Below are 27,392 nucleotides of genomic sequence, written 5' to 3'. Positions count from 1 at the left end.
GTCTGTCTACATACCGAGTAAGAAACCCTCCTGAATGCTCCTGACAAAAACAGCTCCATCCAAACCATCTGCACTTAGGAGATTCCAGTCGATATTGGGAAAGTTGAAATCACCCATAACCACCACCCTGCTACTTTTGCATTTTTCCAGAATCTGCCCACCTATGAAATCTTCAATCTCTCTCCTGCTTTTAGGTGGCCTGTAGAAAACCCCCAATGCAGTGGCTGTTCTCAACTTACACCCATACTGACTCAGTACACAAACCTTCCACAGCAATCTTCGTTTTTGTAGCTATGATACACTCTGATTAGCAATGCTGCACCCCCTCCTCTTTTTCCACCCTTCCTGTTCTTTTTAAACTTTCTAAACCCTGGAACATCAAGCAACCATTCCTGCCCCTGTGAAACTCACATCTCCGTTATGGTCACAACATTGTAGCGCCAAGTACTGATCCATGCTCTAAGTTCGATCCTTGTATTAAAGTAGACACACTTTAACCGATCCCTTGGTTTCATCGTGTGAGACACCTTCCTGATTGACAGGATATTTTGAATCTATGTCCCATCTGCACCTGACCCCCTCAGACATGTGGCTCCGATTCCCAGCCCCCTGCCAAACTAGTTTAAATCCTCCCGAATCACACGAGCAAATCTCACACCCAGGAACTTTGTGCCCCTCCAGTTCAGGTGCAACCAGTTCTCCATGTACAGATCCCACCTTCCCCAAAGTTATCCCAATGACCTAGGTATCTGAAGCCCTCCCCCCTGCACCAGCCTCGCAGCCACGTGTCAAGCTGCATTCGCTGACTGTTCCTCACCTCACTATCTCGTGGCACCGGTAGCAAACCCGAGATCACTACTCTACTCGTCCTGCTCTTCAGCTTCCAACCTAACTCTGTAGTTACTTTTCAGATCCTCAACCCCTTTCCTGGCAATATAATTGGTGCCAATATGTACCACGATTTCTGGCTGCTCCCCCTCCCCCTTCAGAATCTTGTAAACCTGATCAGTGACATCCCGGACCCTGGCACCAGGAGGCAACATAGCTTCCAAGAGTCCCATTCCTGACCACAAAACGTTCCGTCAGTCCATCTAACTATTGAGTCTCCTACCACTCGCGCTTTTCTATTTTTTCCCCCTCTCTCCTGAGCCACAGTGCTAGGCTCAGTGCCAGAGACCTGACAACTATGGCTTCCCCCTGGTAGGTGGTCCCCAGCAGCAGTATCCAAAACTGTATACTTATTGCTGAGGGGAATGGCCACAGGGGAGCCCTGCTCTGACTGTAGGTTCCCTTTCCTCGCCCTGACAGTAACCCAGCTGACCTTATCTCGTGTCTGGGGAGTGATCGTCTCTTTGTACATCCTCTCAATTTCCCCCTCAGCCTCCCGGAATTGGGTTTCAGAGCTATGAGTTCATGATGCAGCTGTACAAAACTCTGCTGCGGCTGCACTTTGAGTATTGAGTACCATTCTGGTCACTGTATTATAGGAAGGACGTGGAAGTTTTGGAAAGGCTTCAGAGGAGATTTACTAGGATGTTGCCTGATATGGAAGGAAGGTCTTACAAGGAAAGGCCGAGGGACTGGACTCTAGGTTTGTTGGAGAGAAGAAGGTTGAGAGGTGACTTAATTGAGACATATAAGATAATCAGAAGGTTAGACAGGGTGGATGTTTTCCTTGGATAGTGACGGCTAGCATGAGGGGACATAGATTTAGGACAAATGTCAGAGTTTCTTTACTCAGAGTAGCAGGGGCGTGGAACGGCCTGTCTGCAACAATAGTAGACTCGCCAACTTTAAGGGCATTTAAATGATCATTGGATAGACATATGGATGAAAATGGAATAGTGTAGGTTAGATGGGCTTCAGATTGGTTTCACAGGTTGGCGCAACATTGAGGGCTGAAGGGCCTGTACTGTGCTGTAAAGTTCTATGTTCTTTGAAGTGGGGAGTAAATGGAAAATCAAAACCCCTAACAGTCCATTAATATCTGAAAGTGATCCCAGGATTACAGTCCTACAGCATTTCTTCAAAGAGAATGCATGCAAAAATGTTCCTTTTATCAGACACAATGACCGGTTGTGTATTTGCACTGCTCAGTCACTTGGAGAATTAAGCAATGATGGCTTTATCAGGCAGACACTCTGCTGTAAGTATTCAAAACAAAACACGCTTTGGAACCAATCCATCCACAAATAGATTTATTGAAAACCTGAGACAGGCTGGAACACACAACCAGATCAATCAGTAGAGAGCATAGTAAAACTTTTGTAAAAAATCACTTAGCATTAGGATTACCAGATAAACACAGATCACACTGTGCCCCACCCCCAATCCTTCTGAATGATTCCCATTAGTGTAAGTAATCTGATAACCCAGTGAGTTTGCCAGCTGTTTGCTCACTGCAGGGTTGACTGTTACATCATCAGCTTTAGTATGTAGTCACACGGTGCTGCCAAGGACACCAAATCTCAGGTACATCTCCGAGAAAGGAAGGGTAACTTCGCAACAGCTTCATCTACATCTAGATCTAATCAGGTCAACCAAGGACCAAGAAGTTGCAAATGCACTGCTTGCCTAAACAGTTCACTACAGACACTGACATTTTTTAAGCTCATTTTGCTTCTCCTCTTATATAGCACAGGTTCTCCTTCCTCCCATCATGTAGCACTTCCATTAAGCTTCAAAAATTAGCATTTACCATCCTCCAAAACATAAAACATATTTAAAAAATCAGGGGCTGTAGATTACAATTATTAGCGAATTCTTCCTCCTCAGTAACAACTGTATCTTACCAATTCCAAATCAAACAGTGCAGTGCGATTCACGATTTTCATGAAAATCGTGAAAATAATACTCAACACCCCACATTAAAAAGCAATTGCCTCAACAAAAACAAAAAGACAAGGCATCATTTCACCTTCCCAAAGAGCAAAGGAGAAGTTGACAGCAACTTCAACGTCAGAGACAACAGCAGTCCAGTAGACTTCTGTAATGCAGTGGGTCTCCCTCGAGGTCCCTATGTACTTTTGAAAAAGAGGAGTGCAGCTCTGATTGGATGGGCTGTAGCTGACTTTGGAGAACAATCCAAATGAAGGAGTGCTAAAGTTGTGGGAAGGTGGCGACATCTTCATTAAGGATCTAAGTAAAAACCTGTTTACTTCAATAAATTAAAGACTCTTTACAAGCAACAGTTTCCCATTTTGATTTAGATTTGATGGGTAAGGATTTTGGATTGCAGGGTGCGGAAGAATGTGGTCAGAGATTACTAATGCATTTGAAGATAGACCCTTTAATCAAAAATGGTTAAGGACTGTTGCTGTTGTAATCCGACTTATTTCTCACTTCTCTCTGCTACTTACAACTAAACTCTTCTTTAATCCAACACCAAATGGTCACTGCTACTTGTTAAAAAACCACGGAAAGTTCAACTTTGAAGAACAGTCGTCATTTTCTGATAATCAGTGAGGAAGATGACTGGATTGTTGGGGTGGGAGGGTGGGATTATGAATGATCTACTAACCCAACAGACATTCTTAGGCTTGGCAGGTTTACTAACCTGCATATACAGTATTTGACTTCACAATGCACGATGAGATAATTCAGCCGGATTCTACCTTTGCATTTGGAAGTATCTGATGACATAGGCACTAAGAAAGGGAGTGGATAATTTCCTCATTGGTTACTGTGTGACATTAGATTAATACCAAAACATCACACAACCCATTGAAAGCTGGAAAATCTCTGACTAAACACATTTAAACACCTCCTGCAGGACATCTCTGTCCACGTTACACATATAAGTGGCAAAGTGCTTGTAATAAGGTTAATCCAGCAGCTGCAGAGAGTGTACATCACATAGGATAGCACTCAGAGGACAGTGGTTATCATCTATTTGTGCGCGAGTGTTTGTTTCCCTGATTTGAGGCAATAAACAGTATGTTAATGGTTAGATCAGTAACACATTTCCACAGAACTCTGAAAAATCAACAGTTAAGAACTAATTTGCACATTATAAATGAAGCAAAGTTACAATCTAAGATTATTCAATCCATTTCCAGTGTTGAGTTTGAGGTCACATTCATCAGTTCTCTGTAACCACAGTAATAACTTTATATATTCACATGGAAAGATACTGTCAAAGTCTAGCAAGGTCAGTCCAAGTGGAGCATGCAGCCTCATATGCCCCACAACAGGTTTTCTGCCAGAGGTACGCAAGTGTTCAGTGAGAGACGATCAGGCCCATTTATACAGTTACCAGTGTTCACACACGAACAGCAGAGTAATAATGTCATAGCAGACTCACCCCACACTCCTCCCAGCAGTCTGAAGGAGAAGAGCCTGCATAAGTTAAAATTTTAAAAAATCCTTTCTATTGCAACTTCATGTAAAAAAAGATGGAGGTGACTTTTGCATTACTAAACAAATGAGGTGAGTAGCAAAACCACACAGGGAGATATGTCTGTCCTCCTCATGATTTTCTGAGAAGACAATACCCCACATAAAAAAGGTAGTCGTCCCAACAAAAATAATGATGAGGCACCATCTCACCTTCCCAAGGGGCAAAGGTGAAACTGACAACTTCAACATCAGAGACAACAGCAGCCTATAACACCACTGCATTGTAGTGGGCTTCCCTTGGGGTCCCTACATACTTTCCAAAATGATTCACGAAATAGAAGGCTTCCTGCTCGCTAGACCTAACTTTTGAAGTTCAGAAGAAACACATGCATAGTCTCTATACGGTTTCCCTACAGCTATACCAAAGGGGAATGTCCCTAATGCCTTTTAGGACTCTTTATAATAATATGGTGCAAGATATTGTAATGTTAATGTATCCAACAGGCTTTGGATGGGTTGAAAGTATATAGATGGAAAGGGCTGCAGCGCACAACTGCTCTAGGAGAAAGAGCCAGATCCCAAGACAGCTCAGTCACTAAAGACCACCAGCAGAATTACTTTTGCTTTGAGCTTGATTTGTGGGAGACACTCGTTACCAAAGCTTTGAGTGCCTTAAACAAGTCACAGGAGAACACCTCTCCCCCAGCACTTTGTGCACCAATGTAGAGAACATGTCTCCTCTTCTACTCAGTGGGCACTTTGAAAACCAGACTGTCGGGCCCCCCTGCCATGCGTGTAGCTAATACACAGTTTTGAACAAGTCTCCCTGCAAGATCCTGCGTTTCAGCTCTTTCCACAGTAGGTCACGCTCCCGCTGGGTTCCTGCCACCATGCCTCTGTTTTCCTGTGCACGCCTGGACAAGTAGGGTAACACCTCTTCCACTGGGCCGTACGGGACATATTTGTATACTGGGTAGCCAGCCTGGCCTGTCAGAGACAGAATAAAGGAGGGTTAAGTTTATATATTAAAGAGAAACTCTCGCCAGGGCACTAGACAAGTCCAGGTTACATTATTATAGATGCCATGGTATCGTCCAATTTTAAAATTTGGGTTTGGCATGAAGTGTTCCGAATAGGTCCACTCAAAGTCTCCAGCAGTTAACACCACCACAGGCTCCCACTGGTTGGATCACATTCAGACAGTTGTAGAGTCATACAGATGTACAACTTGGAAACAGACCCTTTGGTCCAACTCATCCATGCCAATCAGATATCCTACATTAATTTAAGTCCCATTTGCCTCCAAACCCTTCCTATTCATATACCCATCCAGATGCCTTTTAAATGTTGTAATTGTCTCAGCCTCCACCATTTCCTCCGGCAGCTCATTCCATACAAGTGCCATCCTTTGCATGAAAAAAGTTGCCCCTTAAGTCCCTTTTAAATCTTTGCCCTAAAACTCAGTCACTTTTTTTAAAAGCCCAATTTTTGTAAAAAGAATATAAACTTTAGTTTGTGCCTCAAATCTCTATAAATTATATTCTAGAATCTCAATTGAGTTGAAATTTCTGGGGTACAACCCCAAGAAATGGGAAAGCCTATAGGAGTCAGGATCCTACAAGAATATCTGTCTATTCCATGAAAAGCAAGACCCCAAAGCAAGGCTAGCATGGAGTCATGTCGCTGGCAGGCAAGATTGCCTGGACATTGAGTTAACTATATGAGGGCCTATTAACCAGCAGTTAGTTTAGGATCAGGTGTCTGTGCTTCACATACCAAGGGGGAAGCTGATCTGATCAGACATGCCAAGCAATTGGCCAAAGTAGACCTTCCGAGATGATGGATGGAGCCCAAGTTCATGCATTCTGCGAAAGAAAGAAAGGGAGTTAGCAACTAACGAATAGAAATTCAAACCAACACACCTCGAGCAGAGGTTCTCCAACGGCAGAGCAGGGCAGGGCCATTGGAATATTCAGTCAGTTGGGTTACAATCTTAACAGATACCCCCTATTCATTAAAGCCTTGGTTTTTGGGTTCCATTAACTAGGGTCAGGGACATGAAGGGGTGAAATCAACTTGGAGACAGTGAGGTCTGCAGATGCTGGAGATCAGAGTAGAGTGTGTGTTGCTGGAAAAGCACAGCAGGTCATGCAGCATCCGAGGAGCAGGAAAATCAACATTTTGGGCCGGAGCCCTTCAGGAATTCTTGAAGGGCTTTTGGCAGAAATGCTAATTTTCCTGCTCTTCAGAAACTGCCTGACCTGCTACGCTTTTCAAGCAACACTCTCTCAACTCATGAAGGGGTGCACTAATACTAGACCCAGCAAGAAAACAGGAGAAAGGCCATGGCCAAACCATAACAAGGGCAAAAAGGAACAGTGGGAATCAGCAACAGAGAAAGAGTCTCAAGTAGCATCATCCCTCCCCACCCCCTCCCAAAATGTCAGCAAATAGCCAACCAGATTTCCCAGTGGGTCTCTTCGGAATCTCTCATTTTTGCAGTGGGGAGCGACAAATCAGGAAACCAGGAGGCATTCAGCCAAAACACCCAAAGGAAAGCCACAGCTAGCTGTGTGGACATGTCCAGTATGATGGAGGAAAATCAAATCCCTGCTGAGTGCAATAAAATTGTAGGGTTCCTGCAAACCAATGTGATGGACGATGCCAAGACTTAAAACCACTGAAAGAGGATGGCAAATAGAGTCAGAGAGATGTATAGCAGGGAAACAGACCCAACTCATCCATGCCAACCAGGTACCCTAACCTAATCGAGTCCCATTTGCCAGCACTTGGCCTATATCCCTCCAAACCCTTCTTGTTCATATACCCATCCAAATGCCTTTTACACGTTGTAATTGTACCAGCCTCCACCACTTCCTCATTCCATACACGTACCACCCTCTGAAAAAGTTGCTCCTTAGGTCCCTTTCACATCCTTCCCCTCTCACCTTAAACCTATGCCTCTAGTTCTGGACTCCCCCACCCCAGGGAAAAGGCCTTGTCTATTTACCCCATCGATGCCCCTCATGATTTTATAAACCTCTGGAAGGTCACCCCTCTGCCTCTGATGCTCCAGGGAAAACAACCCAAGCCTATTCAACCTCTCCCTATAGCTCAAATCGTCCAACCCTGGCAGCATACTTGTAAATCTTTTCAGAACCCTTTTAAGTTTCACAACATCCTTCTGGTAAGAGGGAGTCCAGAAGGGCTCACAATATTCTAGAAGTGGAGTGAGGGTGGTTTAAAACAAAGCAATCGCACACTTGTTACAGCACAGAAGGGGCTATTCAGTCACAAAATCACCTGGTGCTATAATCCTGCCTTCTCCCTGAACATTACTGCTTTTCAAGTAACAGTCTAAGTCCTTTCTGAATGCCTCAATTGAAACTACCTCCAGACTATGTATTCCAGACAGTAACAACTCACTACATACAAAAGGTTTTCCTTATACTGTTTTGCTTCCTTTCCATCAAAATCTGTGGCCTCCTTTTCTTGATCTTTTTATGAGTGAGAGCATGGAAGCTTAGAGCTAGGATGAACAGAGTGGCTGTCTCTGCTTTGTTGCCCGTGCCATGTGCTAGTGAGGCGAGGAATAGGGAAGAGAGGAGTTGAACATGTGGCTACAGGGATGGTGCAGGAGGGAGGGTTTTGGATTCTTAGATAATTGGGGCTCTTTCTGGGGTAGGTGAGATTTCAAAGCAGGATGGTCTGCAGCTGAACCAGAGGAGTACCAATATCCTGGGGGAGGGGGGAGGAGGGAGGAGGGCAGTTTGCTCAGGCTATTGGGGTGGGCTTACACTAATCCAGCAGGGGGAATGGGAACCAAAATTGTAGTTACAGAAAAGTATAGAAAGTAAGGGGGTCCGAAATCAAGTTTCAGGGTCGCAAGATGGCACCGGCAAGCAAGAAGTTGGTTTGAAGTGTGTCTATTTCAATGCCAGGAGCATCCGGAATAAGGTGGGTGAACTTGCAGCATGGATTTGTATCTGGGACTTCGACGTTGTGGCCATTTCGGAGACATGGATAGAGCAGGGACAGAAATGGTTGTTGCAGGTTCCAGGATTTAGATGTTTCAGTAAGAACAGAGAAGATGGTAAAAGGGGGGGGGGGGGGGGGTGGCATTGTTGGTCAAGGACAGTATTACAGTTGCAGCAGAAAGGATATTTGGGGACTCGTTAACTGAGGGAGTATGGGCTGAGGTTAGAAACAGGAAAGGAGAAGTCACCCTGTTCGGAGTTTTCTATAGGCCTCCAAATAGTTCCAGAGATGTAGAGGAAAGGATAGCACAGATGATTCTCGATAGGAGTGAGAGAGACAGGATAGTTGTCATGGGGGACTTCAACTTTCCAAATATTGACTGGGAGCACTATAGTACGAGTACTATTGATGGGTCAGTTTTTGTCCAGTGTGTGCAGGAGGGCTTCTTGACACAGTATGTAGACAGGCCAACAAGGGGCGAAGCCGTATTAGATTTGGTACTGTGTAACGAGCCTGGCCAGGTGTTAGACCTGGAAGTAGGTGAGCACTTTGGTGATAGAAAGGGATAGGTGTATACCACTGGGCAAGAGTTACAGCTGGGGGAAAGGCAATTACAATGCAATTAGGCAATATTTAGGAAGCATAGGATGGGGAAGGAAACTACAGGGGATAGGCACATTAGAAATGTGGAGCTTATTCAAGGAAAAGCTACTCTGTGTCTTAGATAAGTATGTACCTGTCAGGCAGGGAGGAAGCTATAGAGCGCAGGAGCCGTGGTTTACGAAGGAAGTGGAATCTCTGGTCAAGAGGAAGAAGGCAGCGTATGTTAGGATGTGATGTGAAGACTCAGTTAGGGTGCTTGAGGGTTACAAGTTAGCCAGGAAAGACCTAAAGAGGGCTCAGAAGAGCCAGGAGGAGACATGAAGTCGTTGGCGGATAGGATCTGGGTAAACCTTAAGGCTTTCTATAGGTATTTAAGGAATAAAAGAATGACGAGAGTAAGATCCTGATGAAGGGCTCTGGCCCGAAACGTCGAATTTCCTGTTCCTTGGATGCTGCCTAACCTGCTGTGCTTTAACCAGCAACACATTTTCAGTCCTTGCTCCTCTAGTCAACATTCCCACTAATAAAGCCAAAGATGCTTACAGCTCGGCATAATAAAACCATTAGCAACCTATGCACACATACACAGTCTCTCTATACTTGCGCCCCCTTTGGAGGGAGGACCCTTTATCTCAAATTGTCTCTGCATGTTCTTCCCACAATGAATCAGCTCCCATTTCTCTGCACTGAACCTGGTCTGCAATTGGTGCACCCACTCCACCAACTTGTCTGCATCCTTTTGAAATCCTACACCATCCTAACAAAGGATAAGTTTCTTTATAAATTTTAGACACTGTAATGAGTAACTTTGAAACCAGTAAGAACCCTTCCATGGCTGGCAGAAGCTGGAAAGAAGGTGAGGGAAGAGGCATCACAACATAGGACACCTTCAGTTATCCAAATTTCGGATTATCCGAACAAGATCTCAAAGTCCTGATGCTTGGGTAAACGGTGTTATTCAAACATTCAATTATCCAAACAAAATACTCCCCGTCCGTGTCGTCCTGTACATCAAAACATACAGGCACATAGCCTCGAGCTGTGAGGGGGTGTAAAAGCAGTCAAAATGTAACAAAAAAAAACTCAGTTCAGAATTACTCAAAAAAGATGCATGGCCCATGAAGAACCCCATTACCTGTGCAGTGTATAGGCAACTGTTCTCTCATTGTGCGATGCCACCATTACATTGGCCTTCTTGTTCACTTTGATTTCATCCAGGATGTAATCCAAACATCTGAAATGCACAACAACAGCAGATCAGAAGCTCCAGGAATCCAGCACATGCCCATCACATATAAAACGATAATAGGGAAGATAAGCAGAATGACATGTAGGATACCTGTAAACTGCTTACTTCTGTCAGTTTAACTGTAAGGTGGGGCTTAGGAGGGAAGAATTTATTCTCCTTAGCAGAGTTAGGCATTCAGCCCTTTGAGCATGTACTGGTCTCCTTACTTGAGAAAGGATGTACTGGCATTGGAGCATGTGCAAAGGAGGTTCATCAGCTCGATTCAGGAATGGAGATGGTTGGCTTAGGAGGGGGGATTTGGTAAACTGAGACTATGCTCATTGGAATTTAGAAGAAGGAGGTCTTGTAGAAACATATAAAATTATGAAGGGAATAACTAAGATAGAAGCAGGGAGGTTGCTTCCACTGGCAGGTGAAACTAGAATTAGGGGGCATAGCCTCAAAATAAGGCAGAACAGAGTTGAGAATACCTTGTTGTAGGTTTTAAGTCAAAAGATATATGGATTTTTGAACAGCCAAGGAATTAAGGGTGATGGTTAGCGGGTGGGTAAGTGGAGCTCAGTCCAGGAAAAGATCAGCCATGATCTTATTGAATGGTGAAGCAGGCTCAAGGAGCCAGCCGGCCTACTCCTGCTCCTAGTTCCTACATTCATGAATGAGGTGTTATGCAAATGCAATAGAAAGCACAGTGAGCACCCCAAATGATGGGTCATGGGTGAGGCTGAATCAGGTGTGGGGAAAGTGAGCACAGATCATTCATCAATCTTGTACAGTATCAGGATGGGAACCTACCTGTGATACATGGCATTTGTATCTTCGTAGGTTTTGTTGATGGGATCCTCATATCCAATCTCTCTGGCACGCTTGCGTTCCTGGGCCATATATGCTCCTCTCACCAATTTTGCCCCAAAGTACCAGTTTTCCCGGCGAGACAGTTCTACATCCATAGACACATTATCATAGGCATCCTGGAGTGGTTGAAAGGCAATAGAAAATCCATCAGAATGTCAGTGAGGCTTTGGACAGCAATACAGTAACAGAACCAACTGATGTTAAATTCTCTACAAACAAGACTTAGTTAGACATGAGCATTTCAGATTCAGCCTCCTCATAGTTACTCTGCCTATGGACTATCCAAACTCCAGTGATTTGTAAAAGAATCAAGAGGGCATAGATTTGATGTAACTGGTTTAAAATAAAAAGCAAAAAGGCATAACCATAAACTGACCTCCACCTGACCCACTGACAGCCCTTTCTGGTTCAGCTCTCATGGAGGGTTTAGTCTGCACCATAATTAACCAAGAGTTAAAAAGCTGGAGGTTCCAGTTCATTTTCAGAGTATGGTGTATAATCGAAGCTGGTAATTAGGTGTAGTACGATCAGCATTTTACTGAGACATTAAACCAAGGGCCAGGTTATTCTTTCAGCTGGTTGTAAACGATCCAACAGCATTAATTCCAAGAGCAGCAGGGTTCACCCTGATGACTGGGAAAATATTACTTGCCATTTGAGGGATCCGGCTGGGTGAGAAATCAGCTGTCATATATCCCAAAAAGTGAGAATACTTCACTGGCTCAAAAGCACTTCGGGGCGTCCTGCGGTCACACCCCATTTCAATGCAAGTTCTTTCTTCTCTCAAGGATACAGTTCCATGTGCATTGGTAGCCCTCAGTGACATTGTTAAAGCTTCAGTGTGATCAACCCTCTATCAAGAGTTAGGACCTGGAGAGAGTCTGCTCAGGAGCCAGCCATCACAAAACATGAGCTTTTCCTCTGTATCCAGCAAGTTTCAATCTGCGCACATGACAGTGACAGCAGCAGACAAAGAGGGATGACTACTCCCCCTATCCCAGGGGGAGCAGAGTGCATGCAGCCTTACCTTCAGGTAACACTGGTAGGTGTTGAAGATGACGGGCTTCTCAACGTTAAACTTCCGCTGCATCTCCAGGGTCAGTCTGCTGATAGCTGGCTGGAAGTAGGTCTGCTCAGCATCAACCATGAGGCGGACCCCTCTCTTCAAGGCTTCCTACCATGGGTGGGGATGTCAACAATTGTTTTGAAACAGAGGTTACAACATCTGCCTGCTTCCTTCAGTACAGTGAAACAAAAAAAAACTTACAGAGCCAAGTTATACCTTTGGCTGTTTCATCCTAAAACTAGCATTTAAACTTATATAATATAGTGACAACTGGCTTGCTGCCAATGGAAGTTCTTTGTTTTAGGAACAACACATGTGGATTAATACAATTGTGGCCGGGAATTAACATATTGCAATTCAAATGAGCTGGCAGTTTCACTTTCAGTCACAGACTCCAATGCCCTTTAAATATCTCCTACCTTTGCTAGGATATCCATTCTCTGCAGCATCCTTTTCATCTGGAGATCCTCCTCCTCTGTGAACTGTAGGAGAAGTGGTTCAATCTCACCAGTCTGCAACATAACCACAAGCAGCCATTATTCCAACAGTCAGAGCCCTCACTTGACATGGATATCGAGGCATACACATTCAGAAAGCACCTTCCGAAACCATATGTCATGAAAAGAGATCCTTACCTCACAAGCTGTCTATATATCCTTATAGACAAATTGAACTTCTAAGTGTAACATGTATTATTTCTTTAAAATGGCCACTGGAAACGAGATATATATTTCAAACTGGTGGAATATGGTGTTGATTACTTTTGTGCAAGCTTTTTAACAAAAGGTCAGCTGTCCTTCTGATCTGGAGCAGCAATCTAATGTGGTATGTGTCAGAAAGTGACTGATAGCTTGGAAGAATAGAAGAATGTTGATACTGTAGGATGTATGACAGCGAGAGTAAATATCGAAGAGCATTAGCTTGCTTATGGTTTAGAATAATCAAGGTTTATTTTAGCTTAAAGAACCCAGAGATTGAAAGTTTTAGGAGATACCTGAATGGGGTAATAAGTTAATGAAGATTCCCTCCCAGAAATGGATATAGGCCAATGTAGGGAAAGTTCAGTTATCTCAAATATAAAAGTTTAGCTTGTGAAACGTCGAGACCAGAAGTGTTTAGTTAAAAATCAATCTTTATTAAAAGACTAAAAATGTCTTAGCCTTCAGTTTCTGAACATTCACACAAGACAACTTTAGAGTTCACATTACAGACCTGGAAAGAAGTTTGATGTAGACGGTTAATATCTCTGGATTTGAAAACACTGAAGTAATGGTGGTGTTGGGGAACGGATGACACTTTGTTTTGCTGCATGTTTAAATATCTTTTGAACTATGTTGTTACATTTAGATTGCTTGGTTTGTATAATTTTATTTTCCTTTTTGTGTAATAAATGTTTTGTTCAATTCTTAAAGAGGATTTGCAGTCTAATGTGTCTGTGCTTCAGTAAATGACCACCACTTTAAAAAACAGATATCTATTAAGCCAGATTTCAATACGGGACCAGATTTGTTCAGTGTGTTCATAACAAACTCAACTGCCAAATTCATTGCTGCCCAAAATCATTTGGGTGGCACAGTGGTTAGCACTGCTGCCTCACAGCGCCAGAGACCCGGTTTCAATTCCCGGCTCGGGCAACTGTCTGTGTGGAGTTTGCACATTCTCCTAGTGTCTGTGTGGGTTTCCTCCGGGTGTTCCGGTTTCCTCCCACAGTCCAAAGATGTGCAGGTAAGGTGCTTTGGCCATGCTAAATTACCCCTTCACCTAACACTATGGGTAAATGTAGTGAAATGGATCTGGGTGGGTTGTCCTTCGGAGGGTCGGTGTGGACTTGTTGGAGCAAAGGGCCTGGTTCCACACTGTAAGTAATCTAATCTCCTGGAATCAACCAATTTAACGGTTGCAACATTTTAGATTAGATTACTTACAGTGTGGAAACAGGCCCTTCGGACCAACAAGTCCACACCGACCCGCTGAAGCGCAACCCACCCAGATCCATTTCACTACATTTACCCATAGTGTTAGGTGAAGGGGTAATTTAGCATGGCCAATTCACCTGACCCGCACATCTTTGGACTGTGGGAGGAAACCGGAGCACCCGGAGGAAACCCACGCAGACACGGGGAGAACGTGCAAACTCCACACAGTCGGTCGCCGAGTCGGGAATTGAACCCGGGTCTCAGGCGCTGTGAGACAGCAGTGCTAACCACTGTGCCACCGTGCCGCCCATAAATATCTATTAAGTCATATTTGTCATAGACAAGCTACAAATGGATGTTTTTTTTGTTTTTAGACTGGTCTCTCATTTCTAACCTGAGGACGCATGTTGCATTGTATCTTTTTTTTTGGTTTTTAAGGAATTCATTCATGGGATGTGAGCATCTCCGGCAAGGCCAGCAGTTATTGTTAATCCCTAGTTGGCCCCAAAAAGGTGGTGGTGAACTGCTTTCCTAGGCCACTGAGGTAATTAATAAACTCATTCTTCCTTGAACTGAAAAAAAAACCTGCTTAAGTTCTGCTCCTTCTAAGGCAAATCTGGGCTGGGAAAAGGTATTCATTTGAAAAGGGATTTTTTAAAGAATAATCTTGTTGTGACCAACTAAGGGAGATGCTGAGTCGGGGGGAACCAGCTCATCCCTCCTCACTCAGCAACATAACCTTTGGGAACATTCCGTGAGGAACCCTAGTGAAGTGGGAACAGTTGTCCAGGAACCAGTTGTTACAGGTTCATTGATACAACTTGGATTTAAACAGGACCTTTGAAATGCAAACACACCCCAAAGATGCTTCACAGAAGTGCAGTCAGTTGTGCAGCACAGTCACAGACCCTTCTGTCTAACTCGTCCACACTGACCAGCCATCCCAATCTGACCTATTCCTGATTTGGAGATGCCGGTGTTGGATTCGGTTGTACAAAGTTAAAAATCACACAAAACAAGGTTATACTTCAACGGGTTTAATTGGAAGCACACTAGCTTTCGGAGCGACGCTCCTTCATCAGGTGATAGTTGAGGGATCAATCGTAACACAGAATTTATAGCAAAAATTTGCAGTGTGATGTAACTGAAATTATACATTGAAAAACTGATTGTCTGTTAAGCCTTTCATCTGTTGGAATACAGTGATAGTTTCACTTCTTTCATGTGTAAATCACAAAATCTTTTTTTTAAGGTTGCATTCTCGGGTTAGCTGTTAACAATGGTGATAGCTAGACAATATGTTGAAGGTGTTAGCCCCCTATGTTCTCGGTCTATGACCTGATGTTTAGATTGATTCTAATCTAAAAAGTGAGAAAACAGAGTTTTACATAAATTCAGGCAGTTTTTGAGCTCAGAGTTCTACATGAATGTATGCAGTTTTTGAGCAAAGTGCAACGTAACTCTGCAATACAAATTCACCCCACAAACATATATGTGTGCATGGGTGTGTGTGTGTGTAGTGCAATGAACATAGAACATAGAACAGTACAGCACAGAATAGGCCCTTCAGCCCACGATGTTGTGCCGACCACTGATCCTCACGTATGCACCCTCAAATTTCTGTGACCAGTTGCATGTCCAGGAATCACTTAAATGTCCCCAATGACCTCACTTCCACAACTGCTGCTGGCAACGTATTCCATGCTCTTACAACTCTCTGTGTAAAGAACCTGCCTCTGACATCCCCTCTATACTTTCCTCCAACCAGCTTAAAACTATGACCCCTCGTGTTGGTCATTTCTGCCCTGGGAAATAGTTTCTGGCTATCGACTCTATCTATGCCTCTCATTATCTTGTATACCTCAATTAGGTCCCCGCTTCTCCTCCTTTTCTCCAATGAAAAAAGTCCTAGCTCAGTCAGTCAGTCAATCTCGCCTCATAAGATAAGCCCTCCAGTCCAGGCAGCATCCTGGTAAACCTCCTCTGAACCTTCTCCAAAGCATCCACATCTTTCTTATAATAGGGCGACCAGAACTGGACGCAGTATTCCAAGTGCGGTCTAACCAAAGTTTTATAGAGCTGCAACAAGATCTCACGACTCTTAAACTCAATCCCCCTGTTAATGAAAGCCAAAACACCATATGCTTTCTTAACAACCCTGTCCACTTGGGTGGCCATTTTAAGCGATCTATATACCTGCACCCCAAGATCCCTCTGTTCCTCCACACTGCCAAGAATCCTATCCTTAATCCTGTACTCACCTTTCAAATTCGACCTTCCAAAATGTATCACCTCGCATTTATCCAGGTTGAACTCCATCTGCCACCTCTCAGCCCATCTCTGCATCCTGTCAACGTCCCGCTGCAGCCTACAACAGCCTTTTATATTGTCGACGACACCTCCAACCTTTGTGTCATCTGCGAACTTACTGACCCATTCTTCAATCCCTTCATCCAAGTTATTAATAAAAATTACAAACAATAGAGGCCCAAGGACAGAGCCCTGTGGAACACCACTCACCACAGACTTCCAGGCAGAATATTTCCTTCTACTACCACTCTGTCTTCTGTTGGCCAGCCAATTCTGTATCCAGACAGCTATGTACCCCTGAATCCCATTCCTCCTGATCTTCTGAATGAACCTACCATGGGAAACCTTATCAAATGCCTTGCTGAAGTCCATATACACCACATCCACAGCTCAACCCTCATCAACTTTTCTAGTCACATCCTCAAAGAACCCTAACGTTTGTGAGGCATGACCTGCCCCTCACAAATCCGTGCTTAGTGAATTTAATCAAGCCATGCTCTTCCAGATGGTCATAAATCCTATCCTTCAGAATCCTTTCTAATACCTTGCAGTCGACAGATGTGAGACTTACTGGTATGTCCCGACAGGCAGCAGAGGAAAGTGGCCGAACAGAGGCTGATAGCTAAGTTGGTACCCATAGGGAGGGCCTCAACCGGGACCTTGGGTTCATGTCACATTACAGGGGATCACCATTGCACTACACACACACGTAAGACACTCTGCACTCACTACACACACAAAGACCCACATGCACACATATATTCTGTGGGGTGAATTTGTACTTGTAGAGTTACATTGCACTTTGCTCAAAAACTGCATACATTCATGTAGAACTCTGAACGCAAAAACTGCATGTATTTATGTAAAACTCTTATCTCACTTTTTAGATTAGAATCAATCTAAACATCAGGTCATAGACAGAGAACACGGGGGCTAACACCTTCAACATATTGTCTAGCTATCACCATTGTTAACAGCTAACCCTAGAATGCAACCTTATAACAAAGATTTTGTGATTTACACATGAAAGAAGTGAAACTATCACTGTATTCTAACAGATGAAAGGCTTAACAGACAATCAATTTTTCAATGTATAATTTCAGTTACATCACACTGCAAATTTTTGTTATAAATTCCGTGTTACGATTGAGCCCTCCATTATCACCTGATGAAGGAACGTCGTTCCAAAAGCTAGTGTGCTTTCAATTAAACCTGGTGTTGTGATTTTTGACCTATTCCTGTTTGTCAACATTTGATCCAGATCTCTCTAAACCCTTGTTATTCATATACCCATCCAGATGCCTTTTAAACGTTGCAATGCTACCAGCTTCCGTCACTTCCTCTGGAAGCACATTCCATACATGCATCGCCCTCTGAAAAATTTACCCCTCAGGTCCTTTTTAAAAATCTTTCCGCTCTCATCTTAAACCTATGCCCTCTTGTTTTGGACTCCCCTATCCTGGGAAAAAGACGCTATTCATGCCCCCCACCCCACCATGATTTTATAAACCTCTATAAGGTCACCTCTCAGCCCCTGATGCTCCAGGGGAAAAAAAAGCCCCATGTGTATTCAGCTTCTCCCTATCGCTCAAACCCTTTAGTCAGGAAAAGAACATGGAGGCATAAAATTGTGATATTAGGACAGGCAAACAAATGATTTAATGAGGATGCTTTAAGCAGTCTTTAAAAAAGGATTTGGAGATGCCGGTGTTGGACTGGGGTGTACAAAGTTAAAACCTGGTGTTGTGTGATTTTTAACTTTAAAAAAGGAGAAAGAGGGAGGGAAGGAATTCCCAAGATTTCAGTTTAAATTACTGAAGGTAAGGCTGCCAACTCAGGGTATGGTGTTGAATTATGAATGGAGGATGCCAAGAGGTCAGATTTGGAGAAACCCATGTTTGCAGGGCTGTGAGGCATCACGGAGCTCGGGGACAGTGAGGTATTCAAGAAGGAATTGAATAAATTAGCTGAAAGAGGAGCAGTGTTCAGAGGTGGGAGACAATGGTGGTATTGGGAAAGAAGACCAGGAACTGGATGAGCTAAATTGTCCCTGCTGAGAGCCAGCAGCCCACACTGACTGTGTGGTCCCTTCCTGTGCAGTGCCAATCTGTGATACGTGCCTGGATTTCACATCTCACTGAACATCTGAAATGCAGCAGAAACAGGAACGAGGGAGCTTTGCTCTGCATGTGAAGGGTAGACATGGGTTGTCGATTATGCCAAAAACTTCCAGTGAACAACATGGGGCAAAAACAAAGAATTTGTGAACAAAAACATTCAATGCAGCTTGGTTAAAAAACACAACTGAAGAAAAACAACTGTAACAGCAAAGCTTCACTGAAATACAAGAGCTTTCGCAATTCCAGGAACTTGAGAGGGTAAAAACCAACAGTGACAGGCAGGAGGTTAGAAATTTGAAATTGTGCGGTGTCCTGCTTGGATTGTGGCCTTTTAAATTCTGGCATTGAAAAAAAAGAGTGACGTCCCAGCACCTGTAAGCACTCACTTCAAAAAGGAGGCATTGCATCAGGGAGAATTCTCAAGCAGGACGTTCTACACAACGTGTTCAATCCAACCTACAGAGCTCTGAAGGCGAGATCAGATCCATGATTAGCTACAAGGTGGTTGCAAGAGTGTGCTGCAGTGAGGTAACTGGCTGCTCGATTCTAAAGAGGCAAAGCACCAATGGGAACTGAAGACAAATACCAGTCTTTTCCTGCAATTCAGATGGCAGTATGGGCACCTCAGGCAGAGGGGCTGTGGCTCATTCCGCTTGCTGGCAGATGACTGGGGTGGTCTGCACTGCAACACACTTCACAGATGGTGAGGCACCACGTCAGTTATGGTGCTCCCAAATCTCTGGAATTGGGGTCTTGAGCGAGAGCGGGAGGAAAAGGAAACAGCGAAGCAGACCTTGCCCCCCACCCCCTCTCCACTCCTGCCAACTTGTCCTGTATTGTAGGGTGGAACAATCTAACAAACTCAAAACTATAGACAGCAACAGGCAGAGCTCACTACCTTGACTTTCACAGGCATTATTTCAGCTGGGTTTGGTCAGAACCCTAGTGTATGCTGCTCTGGGAGACTCAAAAGATCTGTACCTGCAGGTTTGGAACTACAAAGAGTTTGGCAACTTCTGTCCTGTTGTCGATCAAATTGTTCCAGTCCAACAGGTCTACAGTGCTGAAAGAAAACAAAAAAAAAAGAGGAGAAAAGGGCACATAAGTCAGTGCTATGGATAAAGGCATACCCACATCAGTAATCTGTTGTATGATCCAACACTCGTGATGGATGTTCCACAGGGCATGCAATAGTGATGAGACATCGATGCCTGTTGACCATTCATCAGTTTGGCTTTTGCCACTTCCTCTCAGTAAACTTTCTTCTCTCCTGCAAGTGCTGTTTCTGGGACACGAACAGCCCTCTGTAATTCACCCAAGTGACCAAGCAAATAGTCATGCAGAGAAATGGGGAGTGAAACATTTTGGTTGGAACAATAGAGGAGAAAGAGGAAAAAAAAAGATATGATTTTATTGTGGGTTGAGCAGCAAAAAAGGGACTGGAGGTATACGTGCACAAATTGTTGAAGGTGGGGTTCAGGCAGCTAAAGATGCAAGTTTTAAAAGGTAATAAGTAGAATCATCAAGTATTGAAGGACATAATACTGAATCCTTAAAAAAAAAACACCAGTTTACCTCAGCTGGAATACTCTACTCCACTTTAAAGGATGTGAAGACAGAACAGAGGGAGCACAAAAGACTGGAGAATAATTCCAGGCAGGGATAATATATTTCAGTTGTGAGGATTGATTGGAGTAATGGGCTGTTCACTCTGCAGAGGAGACAATTTGAGAGAAGATCAAATGGAAATGTTCAAAATCACGAGGGGCCTGGACAGAGCCGTTACAGAGAAATGGTTCGCACTGGTAAACGGGCCAAGAACCAGAGGTCAAGGATTTCAGGCAATTAGCAAAAGAAGCTAAAGGTAACGGCATTTAGGACAAAAAAAAAACACAGTAAGCGGTTCAGATCCAGAATGAACCTGCTGAGAGTCTAGTGGAGACAGATTCAGCCTTACCTTCACAAAATCCCTACAATGTGGAAGCAGGCCATTCAGCCTATCGAGTCCACATCACCCTTCCAAACAGCATCTCACCCAGACCCAACCTCCAACCCTATCTCCAGTAACCCTGTATTTCCCATGGCTAATCCACCCAACTTACACATCCCTGCATACTATGGACAATTCGACATGGCCAATCTGCCTAGCCTGCACGTCTTTGGAACATGGGAGGAAACCAGAGCATCCGGAAGAAACTCATGCAGACACTGGAAGAGTGTGCCTGTGTGGAGTTTGCACACAGTCACCCAAGGCTGGAAATGAACCCAGGTCCCTGGTGGTATGAGGCAACATTACTAACCATTAGGCCACGGTGCCACGCTGTCTTTGAAAAGGAATTGGATAAGCAGTCAAAGAGATAAAAACCTGGAAGATAACAAGGAAACAGCAGGAGAGTGGAAATAGCCAGCATGGATACAACAGGCCAGATGACTTGCTTCAGGGTTGTAAGCATTCCATTGTGGAGAGAACCTGGATGACAAATGTCTTTAGACTACTCGGCTAAACAGGAACTCAAATTCACAACTTGATCCTGGCTTCATTGACCATTTACAAGTACTCTCCAGCTGTGATCTCTGAATAAGTTTCAGGAGCAGGAATGGCTGATTTGTGGACAGCTTGGCTGAGATCAGCTAAGTCAATAGAGAGCCTGAAGCCTTGCTAACTCATCTGAAACGCCACCACACTGATAGCTGCACTCAGTGAGCCAATGAGCTTTTCTTGGGATGGAACAACCCAGAATTTGCTGGAATGGAGCAGGTCTTGCTGTATCCATTAGTTAGACTTCCTCCCTCACCCTTTGCCTCAAAAAGCTGCCACAAGTGTGAATGGATAATAAGAGTAACGGGGCACACTAACTCTGGGGAGGAGAACAATTCAATTCCTTCATCAACAGGGTGGGAATGCAGACTTAATGGGCTGAATGATCTAATGTGGTTCCTAGTTACATTGAGATGTAATGATTGAGGAACAGATAGAGAATGACACAAGGAAATCAGACAAATTGGAGCCAAATTAGAGACTGAAAGGAGAAAAGGGAAGATAGGAAAGGAGAAACTTAGTGAAAATGTTTTGTTCAAAATTGTTACAATTTCTGATGACAAGCTGCAGGAATAAGATTCCAGATTTCAACGACTACATGACAAATTAGTAACCCTAGATAATAGGGGAGCTGTGTGGGAAGCAGGGCATGCGTGCAGGAAGCAGGGAGCAGTTGACCAGAGTATTAGCAGAGTTTGATCATACCTGTCAGTATACCTGAGGATACCTCTTTATGCTGGAGGATCCCCTCATGTGACTGATTGATAAAACCCGTTCACGCGCTACACCTCCTCCTGCAATTGCACTTCCCGAAGCGGCCTTCAGGTGGGTACCATGATTCGACCTCGTGTCTCTGCTGTGTGATCAATGTTAATGTCAGCACTGCTGAGTTACGGCCTATTGAACTGGCATAGAACATTCTTAAAAAGCAAAGGATGTCAGTAAACAGCACCGACTCCTGCACACAGAGTGAGATGCACAGAAGTGCGTTTGAACCAGGTGCTTACCCAGACAGTCCAATCTTCTCTCCATTAAACCAGTCGGTGATCTCTTCCAAGGTGGCTATGCCGAGTTTAACCAAGCTTTGCTGTGGGCAAAAGCAAACAGAAAATGATCTTAAACTTTAATGTAGACAACAGAGGGAAAAATAATCCTAACAGGCCTCCCCTCAAATCCCAAAAAGCTGCTTCATTGCTGGAACTGCAATGAGGCTGGTACTGAAGCGGTTATGTCCCTTGGTCAATAGGGCTATAATATGTTAATAGGTATACTCAATCACTAGCCTTCTGTCAGTCTGTGGGCCAAAACTGGCAAAAAGTATTTATCTACAGAGTTGGTAACATACCATTTTCCTCTTCCTTGATGTCCTTCCTACCAGGAGGCAATGAATGCCAATTTTGACAGAAAAATTATTGTTTTCAATACATTTCAAATCATTGAAGCAGCGTCTCCATACGGTTTGTGCCTCCAGTTTCTAACACTTCATGGACAGTTACTCTCTAAAGGCCACCATGTAACAACTACCTGTTGTTGTAAAGATCAATCTGGGTCACTACTGTCTTTTAGGGAAGGAAATCTGCTAACCTTGTGTGGTCTGGCCTACATGTGATACCAGACCCTCAGCAATGTAGCTGACTATTAACAGGCTTCTGGCAATTAGAGATGGGCAATAAACGCTGTTATGCCCCACGGTCACTATGTCAATATGCTTTTAATAGGCATGCGCTATCACTATCATAGCACGTCGTCTTGAGATATAAAAATCTCTTACTCCATTGGTGGCTCAAGAGTTAGCACTACTGTCTCAGTGCCAGGGACCTGGATTCCATTCCACCCTCAAGCTCTGTGGTGTGCCCATGTGGGTTTCCTCCCAGTCTAAAGATGTATAGGCTAGGAGGATTAGCAATTGGGAAGCAGGGTTACAGGGTAGGATAGGGCGTGGGTCTGGGTGGATGCTTTTTGGAGGGTCAGTGTGGACTCGATGGGCCGAGTGGCCTGCTTCCACACTGTAGGGATTTTACGTTCTTGCCTGAGGATTCTTTGAAGCATGACAGTACTGAAAATCTGGTGTTTTGTCTAATTTGCTAGGTTAAACACTAGCTCAGAAACTACATGCCTGAGGAATGCAACATTTGCATATTTAGCTCTGTTGGATTACTCACTGCCACTCCATGTCCAGTTACAAGAGCTATCATAAATATCACCATCTCGGGTAAAATGCCTTTACTGGAGGCAAAAATCCCATCACACCGCAGCTCTTTCTCTTTCCCACCCAGCAGCCCCTCACTTTGGCCAATCACTCACTGACCCACCTGCAGTCGCTCCATATCCAGCTTCATGTCCACCGCTGCCTGGCCAGCCTTTCCTTGCTCAGCAGCGAGCTGGCGAAAAAAACCACGCCATTTAACCAGCACCTCGGAAAACTGCAGCTACAAGGACAGAAGCGAGTAAGGATTAACTTTTACAAACAAACATACCCACTGTCCACCATTACCATAACTGGGTGCACAAACATCCCTTGCTTTCCTTACAGCATTGTACAGAACAAAGGCTCCTTTCACCAGCTTTGTTGCTGATGAGACCGTTACAGCTCAGAGGAATATTGCTGAGGTTTGATGATTGTTCCACACATCACCTTCTCCTCTGTTGTTACTCAGCCTCTAGTCAAAGCCTTTGATGTACAGAAATGGACGGCACAGTGGTTCGCACTACTGCCTCACAGTGCCAGAGACCCGGGTTCAATTCCCGCCTCAGGCAACTGTGTGAAATTTGCACATTCTCCCCGTGGGTTTCCTCCGGGTGCTCTGGTTTCCTCCCACAATCCAAAAATGTGTGGGTTAGGTGAATTGTCCGTGCTAAATTGCCTGTAGTATTTAGGTGAAGGGGTAAATGAATGGGTCTGGGTGGGTTGCTCTTCGGAGGGTCAGTGTGGACTTGTTGGGCCAGAGGGCCTGTTTCCACACTAAGTAATCTGATCTAATCTAAAAAAAATAAGATGAGAATCCTACCAGGAACTGTGGTCTCCCCAGTGCTGTCAGCTTGATGGCAGAAAATCCATCCTCAGAGCTCCCACCTGTGAACAGTACAGAGCGCAGCTTTAAATCAGAGAACTGAACTAATGCACCAGCAAGCTCTGTGCTGAAAATCACCAACAACAGTATGGATAGCACCAGTGAAGGGGTAACCCACTGAACATGAAGAGCCAACACCATATCATTCACCATTGTCAACAATTAGCTGCTACCCACCAACTGTATTGACACGGAAAGCAATACTCAAACTACTGCAGTTTGGAGAACGAGCCATAGAAAAGTAGAACATCAGCACCGAGTATATCCACAATGGGCCCCACATCAGTGGGAGCCCACAGCACCTAACCAAGTCGAGACATACCAGATGCTGCAATACACTTCAGGAAGGTGTCCATAAATTGGTCGCATTTGGACTCATCTGCGTAGAAGTATGTCCGAGCACTAAAGACATCTTCTCTGCGGTCTCCGAATTGTTTATGGGGCCGGAATTTCTTTTCCCTGTGAATATCATCATCTGTGGAGTGGAAAAAGTATGTAACAGAACACTTGGGAAAGGCAGGCCAAGCATTGCATGATTGAAAACAAAAATTGCAGGTAACTGCAACAAGCAGGCTGCTCATTTTATGACCCTTTTCTCTTTGATGGCAGCTTTCAGAAGTATCGACCGTGCTTCACTGTTTGAGTTTCAAAGATGAGATGATTGCAGATAAGCCCAATACTCTCACAATCAATTTTGATGCTCACACACAGGACAGTGAGAGCTATTATGGCTCAGAGGAATGAGATCCACAAATTATTTCTTTCTCCAAAGTGAGACTTATTTTCAATCCCCTCCCTATCCCTGGGGTATGAAGCCTAATTACAATAACCGAACTGCAGTGCAAGCAGGAACTGGCTTATGAGCATGGAATAGAACTGGGCATTGTCTGCATTACGCAGTTAAGTACACCTGTAGTCTGTTCACTTACAGATAATGCATCCAACACATTTCTTTCTTTTTTCAAAAAAAATCACTTTGGAAGAGCAGAGTCTGTTTCTAGACTGGGGTCTTCACATTGGTGACACATGGTGGGACCTCGTCATTCATCCCAGATGCTGAACACATATCACAACATTATCCATTTGTCAGCAGCCCAGACTGGAAGGACATCTCCATGGTTGAGAGAAAGCAGAGAGCCTTCAAAGCTGGATCACTAAGTGTATTCAAAGCTGAGATAGACAGGTTTTTATCTCCACAAGAGAATCAAGGTTTATGGAGAAAGGCAGGAAAGTGGAGTTGAGGACTCTGACACCAGCCGTGATCTCACTGAATGGCAGAGCAAACTCAATGGGCTAAAACAGCCTTTTTCTGATCGTGCGTCTTAAGTGAATCATTGGTTGGCAGCTAGAAACAAGAACAGAGGCTGATTTTCTTACCTTGTGCTTACCCGCGACTCTACCGTGTTTAGTGAGTAACTGGAACTATCTAAATCTGCTGAGGCGCCAGGGGAAAACATTTGATGTCAGTAGGCATCAGTGTGGGATGGGAGAAGATAAAGAAAAACTCAGTCAGAAGGTAGCAGGGTTTCTGAAATTGCACATTATATCTTAACTATAGCTGCAGAAGGTTCATGTGACTGATAGCTGGTATTGGGGAATTATCTTTTGAGGTAAGCTTAGACAGAATGGGCCTGTATCCACAGGGAGTATATAGAGGACCGAGAGGCGATCTTATAGAAACGTATAAAAGATTCTGTGGAGGATTGGCAGGAGGGCTGCTGTGAGGATAGTTCGCTTTGAGAGAGAAATGAGAACTACGGGAGAAAGTTTAAATATTTTTAAGAAAAAAAGATCTCTTGATTATGATGGAGGAGAAAGAACCTCTTCCCTCTAAGTCACACGTAAGAAATTTTTTAAAAGTCATTTTCTTCAAAATCACGAAAACATCTTCCAATGAAATCCCATGTCAAGTTTCAGAGGCCTAAACTTGCCCAGTGTAAAGCGAGTCTCAGACTTACCTGTAACTTTCTTCTCTCCTGGAGACTCACAGGACCTAAAGAGCAAAATAGAAAGGAAATGAAATTGGTGCGTTGAATTCAAACGCAGCGAGTGTGGGAGACTCAAATTAGCATCAATGCTTGTGGAGTGTTCGGCCATTGATGGCTCTCTCATTATGAAGGGCCTGTTTCAATGCTGAAGGATCCTATGATGTCAGTATCCTGTACAACAGGGAAGGGAAGAAACAGTTCAATTGTCATTCTGTATAAACAGACACAAACTACCTGTACAGCCAGAATATTGTCAAACCATCCTGGGTCTAGGTCTTGAGTACATTCCTCCAGTTGGCAGAAAGTACTATACATATTATAATGTATTTTTCCCCCACAATTATGTAACTATTTTGAGTTTGTTCCACAGGCCTAGACTAGAACTATGACAACATGATAAGTCAGCTGCCCTCCATATTCATACAAGCTTTCAATAAAAAAAACCTATCAAAGCTGGAATTCCCACTATTTGAATTATCTATGACCTTCTCACATGACTCTCATCTCAAGTCACAAGGCAGCATGTTGATGTGGTGACTGATATGGGCAGGCACAAGGACAAAAACAGAACACAATCGCAGTGTGGGTCCAACTAACCCAAAGACTTGCAGCAAGAAAGAGGCAGGAAAACTCTGGCAGTGCATGAGAAACTGAAATGGGGTTGCTTTATCCAACTGGTTCAAGTCCATGTCCTGACCGTAAAGAATTCAAACTATTCTGCTGCTCATGAACCGAAGGAGTGCAGCTACATTTTCTCCTGCAACCCTTCAGGACTTTCTAATCCAAATTGGCACTTACCCAAAACAACACATTCAGATTTAAAAGATCCTTACTCTTTTAGGTAAGGGGCAAATGTAGGGGTAGGGGTATGGGTGGGTTTTGCTTTGGCGGGTCGGTGTGGACTTGTTGGGCCGAAGGACCTGTTTCCACACTAAGTAATCTAATCTAAAGTAATCTAACCTAATCTTTTCAAATCTCATTGTGTCACTTTTGCTGGACTTTAAATTGTGCCGTTTTCTCCCCTGGGTTCAGCAATTCATGCCTAAAGCGTAATCCTCAGAGTGGGTCATAACTCGTCAATAGGTAGGTGAATGTAACAAGCCCAAGAGGCATATAGAAAGCCAAAATCTATTTCAGTTGCTAGTTATACCAAGTGAACAAAAAAAATCTTCAAAATCTGATTAGAAAACTTAAAAGGGTCGTATATGTGATTGCTGAAAAAGATTAACATACACACACAAAACCCAATAGATGTTTACATTCAAGTGGCTTGGCTGGATTCCTCACTCTGGTCCATGTCCAAGTTCAGCATTTGTATTGCTATATTTATACAACTGTTGTCATGCGCTGAGTAAATCGGAT

General features: G+C 43.9%; 1 protein-coding gene across 1 annotated transcript in view; it reads right to left on the bottom strand.

The window, feature by feature from the left end:
- Positions 1 to 2,185: 2,185 nt before the first annotated feature.
- prodhb (proline dehydrogenase (oxidase) 1b) overlaps positions 2,186 to 27,392 on the bottom strand; it is a 48,722-nt gene continuing 23,515 nt past the window's right edge. Inside the window, exons 3-14 of the mRNA XM_060843581.1 lie at positions 26,001 to 26,035; positions 24,365 to 24,517; positions 23,980 to 24,044; positions 23,284 to 23,400; positions 21,979 to 22,058; positions 19,414 to 19,495; positions 12,506 to 12,598; positions 12,048 to 12,194; positions 10,961 to 11,136; positions 10,055 to 10,153; positions 6,115 to 6,203; positions 2,186 to 5,325 (exon numbers count right to left, since the gene is read on the bottom strand). Of these exons, the coding sequence (XP_060699564.1) occupies positions 5,138 to 5,325; positions 6,115 to 6,203; positions 10,055 to 10,153; positions 10,961 to 11,136; positions 12,048 to 12,194; positions 12,506 to 12,598; positions 19,414 to 19,495; positions 21,979 to 22,058; positions 23,284 to 23,400; positions 23,980 to 24,044; positions 24,365 to 24,517; positions 26,001 to 26,035 (1,324 nt within the window). The 3' untranslated portion in view covers positions 2,186 to 5,137. The remainder of the gene's footprint in view (positions 5,326 to 6,114; positions 6,204 to 10,054; positions 10,154 to 10,960; positions 11,137 to 12,047; positions 12,195 to 12,505; positions 12,599 to 19,413; positions 19,496 to 21,978; positions 22,059 to 23,283; positions 23,401 to 23,979; positions 24,045 to 24,364; positions 24,518 to 26,000; positions 26,036 to 27,392) is intronic.

This window comes from Hemiscyllium ocellatum, chromosome 24 (assembly GCF_020745735.1).
Source record: "Hemiscyllium ocellatum isolate sHemOce1 chromosome 24, sHemOce1.pat.X.cur, whole genome shotgun sequence".
In the NCBI taxonomy this organism is placed as follows: Eukaryota; Metazoa; Chordata; class Chondrichthyes; order Orectolobiformes; family Hemiscylliidae; genus Hemiscyllium; species Hemiscyllium ocellatum.
Note: the sequence above shows the minus strand (reverse complement) of the source record. Positions and strands in the feature narration are given on the sequence as shown.